We start from the raw sequence: 16,019 nt of genomic DNA on the forward strand, positions 1-16,019 counted from the left end.
CTCAAGACCAACACCAGTGATGATTATCTGAACCGGTCCTGGGCCTCCCCTAGGTCAAATCAGCCTCAAATGAGTACCTCGTGTGATTCGTGAATTTTTCCACAAGGGAGATAAAGGCAGCTGGGCGAGGTGCTGGCCACCCACCCCCTCATGTGCCGTGCTGGCCTTCATAGATGCTCGCTAGCAGCACTTGCCACAACAGCCAGTTAAGGTTATACAGGGGATCCTTGGCTTTGTTTTATATAGTGCCTTGTGATCTCTGGGTGAAAGGCACTTTAGGATGTGTACATTATTATTATTATTATTTGAAATCAATCGTCTTACTCACGATACACTCATCGAATCATGTGAGCATTGGGGGGCTTGAGGGTTTATGAAACTACTGTACCGGATGTCAGCTAACAAATTAAATAAGCAACATACGAGCAAGACAACACGATAAACGAAACATTCTAAGCTCTATACATATAATCAAACACGTAATAATAATGGGATTTTTTTTTTACCACACTTCACTATGCTGGATAGTGCAGGACCGTGAAATGGAGGTTCAGATCTCATCACTGATGGCTTACCGTGTTTGGAAAACAAACTCAGGCCGACAGATTGCAAGGGCAGTGCACTACTCCCTGCGCCACCACTCCCCCACCCACGTAGCCCCCCATTCTATATTGACCCCAAGCAATTACATTGACTGGAAATGTATTTCATCTTTACTAAATGCAGGGTTTAAAAAAAAAAAACCCTGTGAAAATCTTTACACAGAACGGACAAAAAAAATCCCCCCATTATAAACAAATTCGACAAATCGCATAATATTCAAAGCAGCATTTAAAATAGTTTCCAGGTAAAACAGCCAACACGCTTTGAAAAAAAAAACCGGCACGGAGAACTTGCGCTGGCAAGTCGCTTGATGCCAAGCACCGTTGCCTCATACGCGGTGACCTCTGAACTCGTTTATAGCTTTCCACCTGTACAGTCCACACCAAAGGTCCCCCCCCCCTTCATGCCTGAACAGCCTTTTTGGGGCAAGTGGCTGTGAGCGAGCAGCCACTTGCCCCACTCCCAGCCGCCTTTGTCTCCCTCGTGGCAATGATTAAACACCGCATCGGGTACTTATTCGAGGCCGAGTCCACCTAGGGGAGGCCCACGACCGATTAAAATAATCGTCACTGGTCTTGGCCGTGAGCGGGTATCGAACTCGTGTGGCCGGATTCGTAGCGCCATGCGCAAGCTGCTACACTACGGTACACACACGGCCACCACACGCACGCACACAAGTCAAATTGTCAAATCAAGGTGAGGGTGACTCAAAGCAACAAAACGTTACAACAAAAAGTTGACTTCGTTATAACGAACAAAATTCTTCGGTGTATCTACTCATCATCGGCAAGTCTCGAGACAATGTAGCTTCATGTGCGATTAAACGGCACCGTGGGTGGAGTGGTGGCGCGGTGGTTAGCGCACTGCCCTATGAACCCAACTACCTGAGTTTTAGACCCTAGCATTGCCTACCATCAGTGGCGAGTGACATCTGAACCAATTAATTATTGCCGATTGTTTACTCACAAAAGCCTCAACCCAGTCTCAAGGATATGTTTCAAGAGGTCCTGATACATTAAGATGTCTGGCCAGTTCCATAAATGTAAAAGTATCTGTGATGTATCATTCTTTAAACTTCAGTTCTCCACATATTCATATCCATCCCCAGTTTGCAAAAAATATTTGACCACTGCTAGCGTCCCAGTAAACATGTTCAACGTTGGGCCAATGTCGGAACGTGGTTGGAACCATTGGACCAAGGTTAGCCCAACGTTCCACGTTTACTGGCGTGTGCGTCTATACATGGGGAGCGATGGTGTAGCAGTAAGCACGCTGCGCTACGAACCCTGGCCACCCGGGTTTGATTCCCGCTCACGGCCAACACCAGTGACGATTATCTGAACCAGTGTTGGGCCTCCCCTAGGTCGAGTCAGCCTCAAATGAGTACCTGGTGCGATGTGTAAACATCGCCACTAGGGAGACAAAGGCGGCCGGGCGTGGTGTTGGCCACCCACCCCCTCGTGTGCCGTGCCGGCCTTCGTAGCTGCTCGCTAAAAGCACTTGCCCCAACAGTATATGTTAAGGCTATACGGGGGATCTTTGCCTTTTTTATACATACTCAGGAAAGTCTCACCGAGTCTCATGACTCCTCACGTTTCAGGAGACTCCTGCTTTTGGGAAGTCTGGACACATTCTCTGCAAGGTCATCATCATCATGAGCCGTGGGCAGGTAGCCCCGTAAGTGTCCACTGCCCATTTCGTCCAGTGGTGGCCCCACATTTTTCTGGCACCGATCTCGTATGACGTCGTTATCAAGACATTCTCTGTTCGAGTCTTCCTCTCTGAAAGGTATCAATCAGTATTTCGGGACACTTATTGTATTTATTAATATCCGCTCACAGTTGAACAAAAAGTGAGTTTATTTAGTTATTTACCACTACAATGGATATCCATAGCCGCACTGACGCACACGCATCTGGGCCATCATAGTTGGTCTGAAAAGGCGTAATTGGTCAGTACAGATACAACACATCCCGTGCCAAACTCACAATACGACGGTGCTTCAAACGCAAAACAATGGCTTCTGCAGCAGCATCATCATCATCACCACCATCATTACCGCATGGCAGCAGCAGCAGAAGCAGCAGCAGCAGTAGGAAGATGACAATCACACAAGCAGTGGCAGACGTCACGGTAAAAGCCAAATAGGTGTCTGGCAAATCACGCTCAGGATGATTGTGTGCAACCCCGGGACACAGAATACAATAATACATAAATATAAATACCGGATGTCTAAAAGAGGAAAAGGCCGAAAATTATAACCAGCAGAAGCATTCAGCCAACAGAACCTCTGTAGGTCGACATTTTCCGTTGGAAACGGTCTTAATTGTTTAGCTCAACACAGAACTGGCCCGTTGTTATTGTTATCGTGTTAGTACCAATCAATAGGTCATGCGATCCCACAATTTACAATTGTCAGTGTGTGTGTGTACGGTGGGTTGACCTATAACACCTGCGCCTGTCCCCATGACCTCCTGCCAGAGAGCCTTTGACACTCCACGTGACCCCAATATGCACCTAGCCCGGTATGCATAACGAAATATCAGTTTTCATATTCCTCGCCGTTCTCAACGCCCTGCCGCCTTTGTCTCCAACCCCCCCCCCCCCCCCCCCAATATTCCACGAGTATTACAGCAATGCAATTCAAAGCCACTGCCATCAATACAGTAGCCAGTGTAATGGCTTAGTCGACCTAGGCGTGGGCCAAGGCAAGTAACACTCTCTAGTCGAGAGCTATTGATTGTATTTAATCAATAGCCAGCAAGCTATCACGCTCTCCACAATATACACGAGATTTACTGTGCAATGTGTACTACACACAAAGCAGGACACGCGCATAGCACACGCATGTAAACCAGTATTTCATAAGAACACGTACACAGTGCTCAAAATTGTGGCTTGGTACATAACACACACACATTTCAGTACACACCACATTATCACATACAACACACATTGAACACAATGTTCATTTAAGCGTGTGTGTGCGCATGTTCATTTTCTTTCGCGCCGTACGTATCCAATCGTGCTAATGTATTCTATCTAGTACTGTGTTATTGTGCGTGTGGGGCACATAATAGTAATAATGTATCTTCTTGTATGTATACAATATACTGTACTGAAACACACACACACACCGCTATACAGGACCACCGCATGGCATGTGCAAGTGGATATTATATGGAAACCAAAAAGCTAAAAGGCGGGGTTTCCTTTTTTTCTATCATAAACATTCGTTATAGTGAATGTTCATGTCGCAGGGGGCGAGCGCACGTCAGAGCAAGAGTCACCCTGGAGGAGGCAGCGTGGACAACGGGGTGGTCCAGATGTCTTGTGACCGCCCCCCCCCCAAAAAAAAAACCCCATGTTATTACCCTGAACATGTTATTTCTCCTTTGTCGTGTTCATTCCTGTTTTAAATAAACCTTACTTTAAAAAAAAATCAAGTGTTTTGAGAATTAAATGGGTTGGTCTCACGCCAGACATCCGGGGCAACCCTGTACCGTAACGCTGCATGGCAAATACAAAGGTCACCAACATCGCCCGGATAGCCTTCACACTGCTGGCGGGCAAAGTGCTGTTAGCGAGCACCTATTAAGGGCGGCCCGGTAACGGCGCGCACGACGAAGGGGCAGCGTGGTCAGCACCACGCCCGACCGCCTTTGTCTCCCCAGTGGCGACGTTTACCACACAGCAAGTGCTCTTTTGAGGCTGAGTCGACCTAGGGGAGGCCCAGAACCCGGTTCAGACAATCGTCACTGGAGGTGGTGGCCGTGAGCGGGAATCGAACTCGGGTTCGCTGGGTTCGGAGAGCCCAGGGGGTTATCGCTAACCACTGCGCCACCGCTCCCCACAGATAGCGCACACAGCCCGCACCCACAGCATGCACACAGCACGCACAGCACGCACACGCAGCACAACACAACACACAGCACAACACAACACACAGCACACACAGACATCACAACACACAGGACGCACACGCACAGAGCCGAACGTCTGGCACATCACGATTCGTATAAATAGCGCAGCAGCAGCAGCAGCAAGAGAAAAACATTCAATGACGGAACGGAAAAAAAACAAAAACCCGGACGTTTTTAATCCACAAACCTCCACCCCACACCGCACCCAACAATTCGCGTCTGCCATGCAACAACCTACGACTGTAGTAACAACAGTAGGGGCAACAGCAAACATCAGCAGCAGCAGCAGTGTTGTTGCAACAACATCGGTTGAGTTCAACTATCCGAGAAGATAGCCCTCGCGGCGACACACGGCCAGCAGTGGCTGCTTGACTTGGCCACACATGGCCGTCTGCTGCAGGAACGTCGCGCACTTGGGAGCAAGCGACGGGGATTGTGTCACGTCAGGAGCCGAGGAACCCATCGGTGTGGCCAGACAACCATCGGTGTGGCCAGACAACCATCGGTGTGGCCAGACAACCATCGGTGTGGCCAGACAACCATCGGTGTGGCCTGGAAACCATCGGTGTGGCCAGACAATGATCGGTGTGGCCAGACGACCATCGGTGGCCTGCAACCCATTGGTGTTCCATTTATTTTACTTCCATTTATTTGGTATAGCCCCTGTGAGCCATTGGGCTCTTGAATCGGGTGCAACCGCAACAGACAAAAAAACTAAAACAGACAACCATCGGCGTGGCCAGCAACCCATGGGTGTAGCCAGAACAACCATCGGTGTGGCCTGAAAACCATCGGTGTGGCCTGGAAACCATCGGTGTGGCCAACAATTCCATCGTTGTGGCCTGAAAACCATCGGTGTGGCCAGAAATCCATCGGTGTGGCGAGAAAACCATCGGTGTGGCCAGAAACCCATGGGTGTGGCCTGACAACCATCGGTGTGGGTTGAGCAACCGTGGTGTGTGTGGGTCTCCATCGTTTACGCCCAGCACCAGCGCAAACCTCGCATCGCGCCGTGATCCGTCAACCCCCCCCCCCCCAGGCATCCCGTGGCTTACCGAGAAGGAGCAGGCGGTGCCTCTGCTTGTACTCCCTCTTCTCCGCCTTGAGCTTCTTGTCGATGATGTTGCTTCGCTTCTTGTTCGTCTTGCGCCGCGCTTTCTCGTCCTCCCGCTTCCACTGCATCCGCACCTCCCTCTCGCGATCCGCTTCTCTCTGCTGCTGCTGCTGGTCTCGTTCTACGTCTCCCCGCTGGTTCTGTTGCTGCTGCTGTTGTTGCTGCTGTTGTTGTTGCTGCTGCTGCTGTTGTTGTTGCTGCTGCTGTTGTTGCTGCTGCTGTTGTTGTTGTTGCTGCGTTGTCTCGTAGGCGAGTGGAACATCGGGGCCGAGGAGCCGAGCGCGTAGGCTGTAGCAAGCCCCCATTGTGGCTGCCGGCCCCTAACAACAATCAGCTCGCCTGACTGCCTTCCCTTTCGTTCTACTGCGGACGATGTTATTGCTGCTGATGATGGTTGTGATGGTGGTGATGATGGTGGTGGTGGTGATGATGATCGTTTTGCTGCTGCTGCTGATGACGAAGAGTGGCGCCGATAACAGCCCTAAATCATCAAATTAGGAGGCCGCTTGGTTTGTCACTATCGCGAAAATACGGAAAATGACTTCCACCCAAGACGACTCTTGGCTTGGCTACAGCATCCAACGAATCCAATCTCACCCCCCCACTACCCTCCACTAACAACAAAAATAATCGTCACCAAATGTCAAAAAATAAACCCCCCCCGCTCACCCGTTCTTCCCCAACCCGCACCCCTCCCTATAACTGAACGAAAAATATCGAATTAAACCACCCACTCGTGTGTTATAAAGCCCCGTTAACGGCGGTTCACGATAGTCTTCATCGGCTCGCCAAAATCCCACCGAGAGAGAGAGGAGAGAGTACAATCCTCGTCCGTTTACGTACACGGAGCACGTTTGACGGCTAAACTTTGAGCGGCCATGAAGGAGGAAGGAGCTTGAGAGATGGGTGGCTGGTTGTGTGTGTAGCGGCGTAGGGGCTGCTGCTACTACTGACGCGATTCTGTGGCTCATGTGATCTCCGCTCCTGCCTCCTCCTTCTCGAGGCTGGCCCCTTGTTACCGTATCGCTACGAGTAGCTGCACACACAACGCACACTCGTACATCCGCTTGCACGCTCATGCAGATGTATATTTTTTTCGTTCTTGTGTTCGTCTGTCCATCTGATACCTATGGGTTGTTATCTATTTATCCATCCCTCCGTTATTCGTTTATCTGCCGATTTATTTATTTATTCATTGATTCAGCCTCTGTTTGAATCATACATTCAATCGCCTGTCCACCCACCGATATAACCACCAAAACATAAACCCATTCATCTACCCATGAACTGGTCAACCCATCCATCTACCCATATATACATCCACCCGTTCATCCCAAATCCACCCACCTACTTATCAATCCATACGTTCACCCATCAATGCACCTACTCACCCATCCATCCACCAATGTATGTATCCACCCATGTGTCAATCCATCCATGGATCCACTGACTCAACCACCCATCCATCTACCCATCCATTTGTCTAACAAGACAATCCCTCCGCCACAATTTGCATATCTGCCTTTACGAATGTGTTTGTGCATTTGTCGATCTATTTGTCTAAGTGTGTACAGGGCCGTGTCTCTCTGTATGGTGTACACATATAACTCTCAGTACTAATTTGGCTCTTCATTTCTCTCTCTCTCTATGCGTCTGTGTCTGTCCTTCCATGTCTGTCTTTCTCCATGTCTCAGCGTCTGTCTCAGCCGTGTCCCTATCTCTCAGTGTCTCTGTCTCAATGACTCAACAAACCTCTCTCTCACCACTTTCACGTTGTCCCTCTTATCTCAAAATTCAGACATGGCACAAGCGGCATGACACGCCGGAATGCAAAAGTGGAATTATTTGACAACGAAAGTCACAGGGTCCAACGAGGAAGGCATATGTGTGACGGGTCAGCCATCGACCCTGCCAAATGACAAAAATACACACACTGTACTGTAATAATAATACGTCGACTGGGTAGCCACTGTCCAGTAGATAGGGGTCTTATAGCAATAGCAAAGCGTAGTTTATCTTTACCATCGTGATGCTCTGATATTTAGCCGTCTGGACTACTGTACATCTCTTTCGATTAGAAAAATAATATTTATTTATACTGGAGGAATTCGATGAGCTATTAAGCTCTTTTTTTCTGAACATATTTCCATCATTGCAGGGATAAAAACATCATCAGCATTGATCTCATCCCTAATTGATAGCTAGAGTACCTGTAGTTACTTATGAATAATTATTCATGGCCATAATGTTGTCATGGTCTGTTGTTGTTGTGAATTTCTGGAAATAGGTAACAAAACGTATACACCGTTTAGGATGCAACTTTTTTTAAAACATCAACAATTCCGTTTGACGTGAGAATTTCTCTAAGGGTCAATAATTGTTACGCACAATAATTATCAGAAACAAAAAAATTGTCGTACGTACATTTTAGTTTGTCAATAACCTGCTGAATGAATGCCTCCCCAGGCCGTGTATGTGATGGGGATTGTTTGACCATACTTCACCGCGCTGATCAAGGAGGGAGACTCGAGGGGGTGAGGATGGTGGGGGGGGGGGCACTCGCCACTGAAGTTAGCACCGAGGCACAGACAAAACCTCATCTCTTCCATCCGTTTGGGGTTTAGCGTTGCCCCCTCGCTCGCGTGAGTTTCCTACCACATATATAAACACTCAGTGATCGGCTTAAATCATGAGATGCAGTTTTGCGTGAAGGACGACGCTTTACGAAACCAAACATTATGCTGTATTTATACTTTTTGCATGCCGCTTTGCGCCGTGGTATTTTCAAATGCGGAACCGCATTTGGTTAAATGCCAACCTAAATTCGCCCATGACCAAATTATTTTTGCCTTCTTTTGTTGGGCCTTTCTCAGTCAACAAATGATTGAGAATGGCTCAACGGGGTGGGGGGGGGGTAAACACCCGGGACCAGTCCCTCCTCGTATCACTCGCCCCACTGATGTTCGCCGTGGCCAGGAATCGAACTCAGGTGGACCGAGTTCAACGTTTGCTAACCAACGGTCCAAAACAGCTCGATTTAAAGTCAGTTTAACACGGAGGCTCTTGCAACCAATATCATCCATAATACAGGTTTTTTGGGGGGTTAGATCGCGTAAATATAAATGTGTCGTTAAACCCACCACCACCCGACAGCCAATTATTAAGGCTTGTCATGTAAACAGAACATACCAATTCGTTACTAGTACAGCACACCGGTATGTTGGAGAGCAAAACCACAACATTTACAATCTGAGTACGATGTTTCGCCAGTAATTACAACTAGCTTCATCAGTCGATAGCCAGATTTGTGGATAAATGCTCTATTTAAGGAACGAAACAGGAGGATTTATCCACAAATCTGTCTGTCGCCTGATGAAGCTAGTTGTAATTACTGGCGAAACATCGTACTCAGATTGTAAATGTTGTGGTTTTGCTCTCCAATACACCGGTGTGATGTACTAGTAACGAATTGGTATGTTCTGTTTACGTGACAAACCTAGCTAATTGGCTGTGTCGGGTGGTGGCGGGTTTAACGACACATTTAAATTGACTCGATCTAGCCCAAACCCCCCCCCCCCCCGTATTATTGTCGATTGAATGTCGTTTGCTACTCGGTATCTGCAATGTTATTACTTTATTTGCCGCTCTAACTTTCTCCAACTTTCGCCAATGTCCCTACGCGTGTTGGTGTTGCAAAACATCTGACGCCTGAATAAAATAAAATAAAACCTCCATCCCACGGACGTCGTCGCTGATTCTTCAGCGCGCCCTCTGCTGTGAAGTCGACGAATCACTCTAAAATAGGGCCCCATGTCAATAAGCTTCACATTTTTTGGGGGAGGGGGGGAGATCGCCGGTGGCGGGCGATGTACACACGTACAAAAAAAACACCGAGGAAAGAGTTTTAGTGTATGATGAAAACAAGAACTGGCTTCGCCCATTCCGGCAAGAATATAAGAGGCATTACATTGTTCAAACACCAAATGGACACCCATCACGAGGCATCAAGTCTGCATTGGTTCAGCTGCCGCAAGTTCAGTGTGTTGCTACAACTATAAAAAAAAAATTGTTTACCTTACCAGGTAAGGCCCACTAAGATATGTAGCTTTTTTTAAGAAGTTACCTGGCCACAAACGACAGTTCAACATAGTGGCTTATCGCGTGGAAATTTATAGCAGCCAAATACTGTAAATGCACGTTGATTCTAAACGTGGTAGGTGCAGGTGTGTACGCGGTCAGTGTGTTTGTCCAACTTTAATGACACCGCGAACAGGATAGGCTTGGGGGCAGTGCCTCTTATTCTGTGGGTGCGTCTCGCTAATCGGGAGAACAGAGCAAGGCGCAATCCCAACTCCGTGCCGCCGCCGTCGGCGGCGCTGCTGCTGCTGCGTGCGTGACATCGACGACGAGTGTCTCACGTGCTGCGTCAACAGCGGGCATCGCCATCGCCTCCTCCTCCTCCTCCCCATACACCCACCCACGATGCACACGGCAGGATTTCCCGTGCGTCGGGCTATCTGACAGCAACAGCCATCACGGGGAGAAGGCGGCGCGGCGGGGAGTGGGCGCGGCCAGAGACATCGTATTCTTAGATCCGTGCGCTTCCGCCATCTGTCTCTGTTGCGGCCCCTTTCAGTTGAATATTTATATAATTGTTGTCTTTTGGGGGGGGGGGTAGGTGGCAGGGGGGGTAGGTGGGAGGGGGTGGCAGGGGGGTGGTGGGAGGGGGGCGGTGGCGTCTGCGGTTGGTGGGTCCGAGTTTTATTCCATTCGTGCCATCGTCGCCTCGTACGCACGTTGAACTTCTTTCGCACCGTACGTAAGCTGGCTGTGCTCATTCGGAGGTGCCATGAGGTGAGGGAGTGTCTTGCCCTGCGAGAGAGTCCCAACGCGGAAAATCCCTCTGGGTTTGCTCTTCCACGAAGCTCACGGTCCACCCGAAATCGCATCCACTGCGCAACCCGTGGCGGATGCGGATACCCGATGCGGAAATAGAAAAATTAAAAACCTCTCCAGTGTGCGACTGTAGTCACTGGCGGGGCCAGTGGGGGCGGGGGGAGGCACGTGCCCCCCCCAATGATCCGATCGAAATCCCAAATTTCGATCGGATCATTGGGGGTTATTAGTAATACATCGGCATTTTGCTACCCCCACTGCCACTGCTGTGTAGCATATTATTACGTGCCAAGGACTCTATGAGATGATAGGACAATAGTCTGAGTCCATAATTGGCAATAAGTAACGGCAAAGCAGTTATAAGTGACTCACTGAATTGTGCGCAGTCGCGTATCCAGTCCACGACTTCCCTGAAGTCATTCACCTTCAGCGAGCGCGGTGCCGATCACACAACGCGGTTCGAATTCGACCCTCGATCGATGGCTGCGCCATCGCCGCACACGCGTCAAATAAAAAGCAAGGGACAAGTCCTTACTAACAACTCTTTACTTACTAACAACTCCTTACTTACTAACAACTCCTTACTTACTAACAACTCTTTACTTACTAACAACTCCTTACTTACTAACAACTCTTTACTTACTAACAACTCTTTACTTACTAACAACTTCTCTATCATTTTTCATTGCCGGATGAGTTGCCCCTTCCCCCCCCCATACCTGAAAATCCTGGCTTCGCCATTGACTGTGGTCATCCAGAACCCACCGTGCAACGTGCAACGCCCGATCCACAAATGCGAAGGAGATATCGCAGCGATACCTCTCCCCTGCTCCTGACGCGGTTGTCTGGCTTGACCACCTGAATGTGGCATTGAAAGTTGCTGTGCTCCATCCTCACGAGCCATGCGAGAGAAGAAGGCAGGGACATGGGTGCATTGCCCTCGTGTGTTTACCGGAATGCTCCGTGGGGGACGATGTCACGGAACGATGCTCGCGAGATGCATTTGACGTCGAATCAAGGTGGTGTCTCATCCACAGTGGGCTGCACTCCGTTAAAGCACTCTTTTCCTGCCGTGGATGGAGATGTTTATTATTGGAGATTGACTCTCTCTCTGAGGTCGCGAGATGTTAAGTAGCTCGCCTGATATACAGGAGGTCGTGGGTTTGATCCTGACCCTGACACCTGTATATTTGGAGTTTTCGTGTCTCCCCGTGATCGCGTGGTTTTTACTCCGAGTCCTCCGGGTTTCTCCCTCCACGTTTAGAATCAGCGTCACGTGTGTAGAGTATTTGGCTGCTATACATTTCCACACGATACGCCACTTCGTTGAGAAGTAATTTGTGGCCATGTCGCTTCTGAAAAAGAGCTGAATAGCTCAGTGGGGCTTACGTGGTAAAATAAAAATAGTATAGTACTGTAGGATAGTATAGAACCTGATTTCATTGCTTAATTTCTCAGAGCTGGAGTTTTGCCGAATTAATGGAACAAAAAAACACATTCAACGTGACGGGGATCAAACCTTTACTCTCGCTATTCAAAAGTGGAGAGCCCACTTTGACCACGAGTAGCCGAAACCCCAGTTTGAACCCAGGGTACCAGGTTAAGGGTGTAATTAGTATTTCGCTACCAACATTCAATTGCTTCTTTACGTGGGGTTTAAACATATACAGTATTTGCATCAGTACTTGATGGTTTTTGCCATATTAGTGAGCTAAAGTTACAATTTAGCATGGATGTAAATATTACTCTTGAATTCGAATTTGGTGACATCCCTACGATGTGATTAAACAGTAACCATTACCATCACCAGTTATCGAATGTGCATAATCATCATTAACACAGCAGCAATATTGAATATTCTCATCATAATCAGCAGCAGCATCGCTGGAATCACCACTGTCACCATCTGCAATGCCCGCTGGTTGTTAAATGTTAGTACTGTACACATCATCATCAGTCGGCAACATCAAGAGGCAGCCACGTTTTCCCGGCACCATCGGTCACCTGTACAATGACGGCCACGTGGGAGCCGAGTCAGTGCTAAATTTAAATCCCGTAGCGGTCCCTCGGGAATAAACATTCCCGGGATCCCGAGGCGCGTTGTGCTGTTGGCTCGCGCAATATGTTCGAATCTTTTTGTTGTTGTTAACCCGTTGCTGCATGGGCACTTGCCCATGCACGTCGAGTCGGCCATGGGTGTTGTTTCGCAGGCCGGTGTTGGGGGGAGGGCTACAGGACACGCTCAGATACAACTCGACGCGCTCGTGTTAAACGCGTCCGGGAATCGAACTTTTAGCGCAGCGCGCTAACCACTGTGCCACCGCTCCAAACCACGTTCGCAATAACCCAGCACCAATTATAATATGACGTCACAACCACCTGGCACTGTTTGATTTACGAAAAGGCAAAGATCCCCCGTATAGCCTCATCAGACTCTTGGGGAAAAGTGCTGTTCGCGAGCACCTATGAATGCCGGTACGGCACACGAAGGGGGGGGGGGGGGTAAAACCACGCCCGGCCGCCTTTGTCTCCCCGGGGGCGATGTTTACACAGCACGCCAAGTACTTATTTGAGGCTGAGTCGTAGCGCTGACCACTCCACTACCGCTCCCCACAAGACGATAACAACAATTACAATAGTAGCCAAAACAATCACAACAGCTGACATTCGTTGCTATGTTTTGGCAAGCTCCTGATCCTACGGCGTCTGTGCCAGGCTAGGTGCAGGTGGTGCTCGATTATTTACTTATGTGTGTTGAACTTCTTTCGCACCGTACGTAGCCAACCCTGCTCATCGGAGTTTTGCCACCGCACGTGAAGGGCCGTTAGCCGAAACGTCTTTTTTTAGTGACGGGTGCGTCGATTTGTGTTGTTAACGTTGTTCTTGTGCACAATTGCTAACGTGGTGGCAGCAGCAGCATCGCCAGGTCATGGTTTATACGGCAGCGCCCTCTTGTGGAGCAGGTGATAACTTTCGCGGGCGCCGAGTGCCTTAATGGGGGTGGGGATGAATAAATAATAATTTGATCCATTCAATTCACGAATATATCGTGAGCTTTAGGATCGATATAAATCGATCAATCGATGCATGCGTTCGCGCACCCCCTGGGGGCGCCACGGTGGCGAGATGTTAACTCCTTCGCTAGGTATGCAGGAGGTCGTGGGTTCGATCCCGATCCCGGCGCCCGCTTGTGTGGAGTTTGCGGTGTCTCTCTCTCTGTGGTCGCGTTGATTTTTCTTCGGGTCTTCTCCAGTTGTTCCTTCCGCATTCAAAATCAACATCACGCGTTTAGAGTAATTGGCTGCTATACATTTCCACGTGATAAGCCACTTCGTTGAGCGATCATTTGTGGCCAGGTAGCTGCTGATAAAAAAGAGTTATGTAGCTTAGTGGATGCCCTACCTGTAAAACAAAAATAAATGAAGAGTTTAGTTTATAGTTTAGTGTCTCTTTATAGCCCTCGAGTCACAAGTCATTCGACTGTTGGGTGAAGACCTCCACCCCCAAAGCGTGTCGGTCGTGGGGATTGTTTGACCATTCTTCACCGGCGCGAGTTGGTGAAGTGAGGAGCGGGACCAAGGATCGGTTCAAAGCAGTGACCCCTCGGTGCAGGTGGCCGGCATGCATCGTGGAGTGCGACAACTCTTGTGCCATCGCTCCAACGCGCCCTACACACTCCCCCCCCCCCCCGCCCACTCTTTTGATCAGTACCGTATTTAAAGTAACACATTCGTCAACAACAACAATGTGGCCTTAAGAGTACACATATTGAATGGATGAAGTCTCTAGAAACGGCCCTTTTTATTTAACGTGCTCTGAAGAAGTCTCATTGGCCGAAACGTCGCCTATTATAACATGCTCTTAAGGCCACAGTGTTTTATTGTTTGTGCTCCTCCACCACTGCCAACGCAGGCAGCGGTATCACCAAATAGCGCAGCGATGGTGGAGGAGATAGGATATGTTTTACCCTTTTAACTGGCACAAAAACTGACACCTTTATTCAAGGCATCACGTTTGCAATAACCACAACACAAGCAGTCAAAATGCAAACAAAAAAGACAACTCTGATAATATGCACTGTCCTTGAATTTGATTGCATATTATCAGAGTTGTCTTTTTTGTTTGCATTTTGACTGCTTGTGTTGTGGTTATTGCAAACATGATGCCTTGAATAAAGGTGTCAGTTTTTGTGCCAGTTAAAAGGGTAAAACCTATTCCTATATCTTGTTTCTGGCAAAGGAGGTCTCATAATGAAAAGGTGGAGGAGATGTTGACTCCCTTGCCTGGTACGCAGGAGGCCGTGGGTTCGATCCCGGACCCTGTTAACGCGTGTTCTCTCTCCCCGTGGTGGTCCTGCGCGTTGGCCCCCCATCCCTCCTACATTTTTCTAAAAAACATGCGTTTAGCTTTATTTGGCTGCTACTATAAATTGCTACGTATGATGGATGATAAGCCACTACGATGAGCTATCATGCCTGGCCAGGTCGCTCTGATAAAATAATCCGATAGCTCAATGGGCTTTATCCGCTAAATAAAACAGTCGTTACATCAGTTGTTATTTAATATTTATGAGAACCCAAATTGCTGCTCCCATTAGACTCCACTGACTCGGTAGATGGCAGCAAACATCCACCGTGAATACCCCCAAGATCACTTCCGTGTCAAAGACAAAGATCCCCCATATAGGCTTCAATAAACTGTTGGGGAAAGTGCTGTTAGCGAGCACTTATGAAGTTTGGCACGGCACACGAGGGGGTGGGTGGCCAGCACCACGCCCGGCTGCCTTTGTCTCCCGAGTGGCGATATTTACACACCGCACCAGGTAACTCATTTGAAGCTGAGTTGACCTACAGTACCACAACCACCACAACCACGGACAGACTCCTCGATCCTTGGAGCACTGGAATGCTGTTTCGCGAATTTTACTGCGACATTTCAGACGTTTTAGCTCCGCGTGCTGGGACCTTCATGAAGAAGCACGTGGAGCGAAACGTCGGGCATCGTGCCGACAAAAAAACGCGGTCACAACCCCACAACACACGCAGCAGCACGACCGCCAAAAACCACCGCGGTGACAAGAATATCCCTCGGCAGTTCGCAAGTCATTGGAGCCGTGTGACCTTGAGGATGTTGTTTTTGAATGGCGGCTGGTGGGAAAGTACAGCACAATGTCCGCATATCCGAACACCGAATATCCGTCCCAACGTGCACGGAGCGCGTGGGCCATCCGGTTGTTCCCTCCGCATTTCAAATCAACGTCAGGGCGTTTAGAGTTTTTGGCTGCTTAAAATTTCCACGCGACGAGAAACCACTTCCATGATCTTGGCCAGGCACGCTTCTAAAAAAAGAGCTGTATAGGCTCAGTGGGCCTTGCCTGGTAAAATACAAACAGTTCATAGTTTAGCTTTTAGCAATTTTCTATGGATGTTCACAAATCTGGCACTTTCACGTATCCGGCCTGCACTTAGTTCCCCACTGAGTCA

General features: G+C 48.8%; 1 protein-coding gene across 2 annotated transcripts in view; it reads right to left on the bottom strand.

Moving 5' to 3' along the window:
* Positions 1-6,296, bottom strand: part of LOC116945974 (guanine nucleotide-binding protein G(s) subunit alpha-like) — a 120,453-nt gene extending 114,157 nt beyond the window's left edge. For both annotated transcript variants that reach the window (XM_032960706.2, XM_032960707.2), the window contains exon 1: positions 5,582-6,296. In XM_032960706.2, the coding sequence (XP_032816597.2) occupies positions 5,582-5,945 (364 nt within the window). In that variant the 5' untranslated portion in view covers positions 5,946-6,296. The remainder of the gene's footprint in view (positions 1-5,581) is intronic.
* Between the last annotated feature and the right edge of the window lie 9,723 nt (positions 6,297-16,019).

This window comes from Petromyzon marinus, chromosome 25 (genome assembly GCF_048934315.1).
Source record: "Petromyzon marinus isolate PM22_M1 ecotype Great Lakes invasive population chromosome 25, UKy_Petmar_22M1.pri1.0, whole genome shotgun sequence".
NCBI classification, from domain to species: domain Eukaryota; kingdom Metazoa; phylum Chordata; class Hyperoartia; order Petromyzontiformes; family Petromyzontidae; genus Petromyzon; species Petromyzon marinus.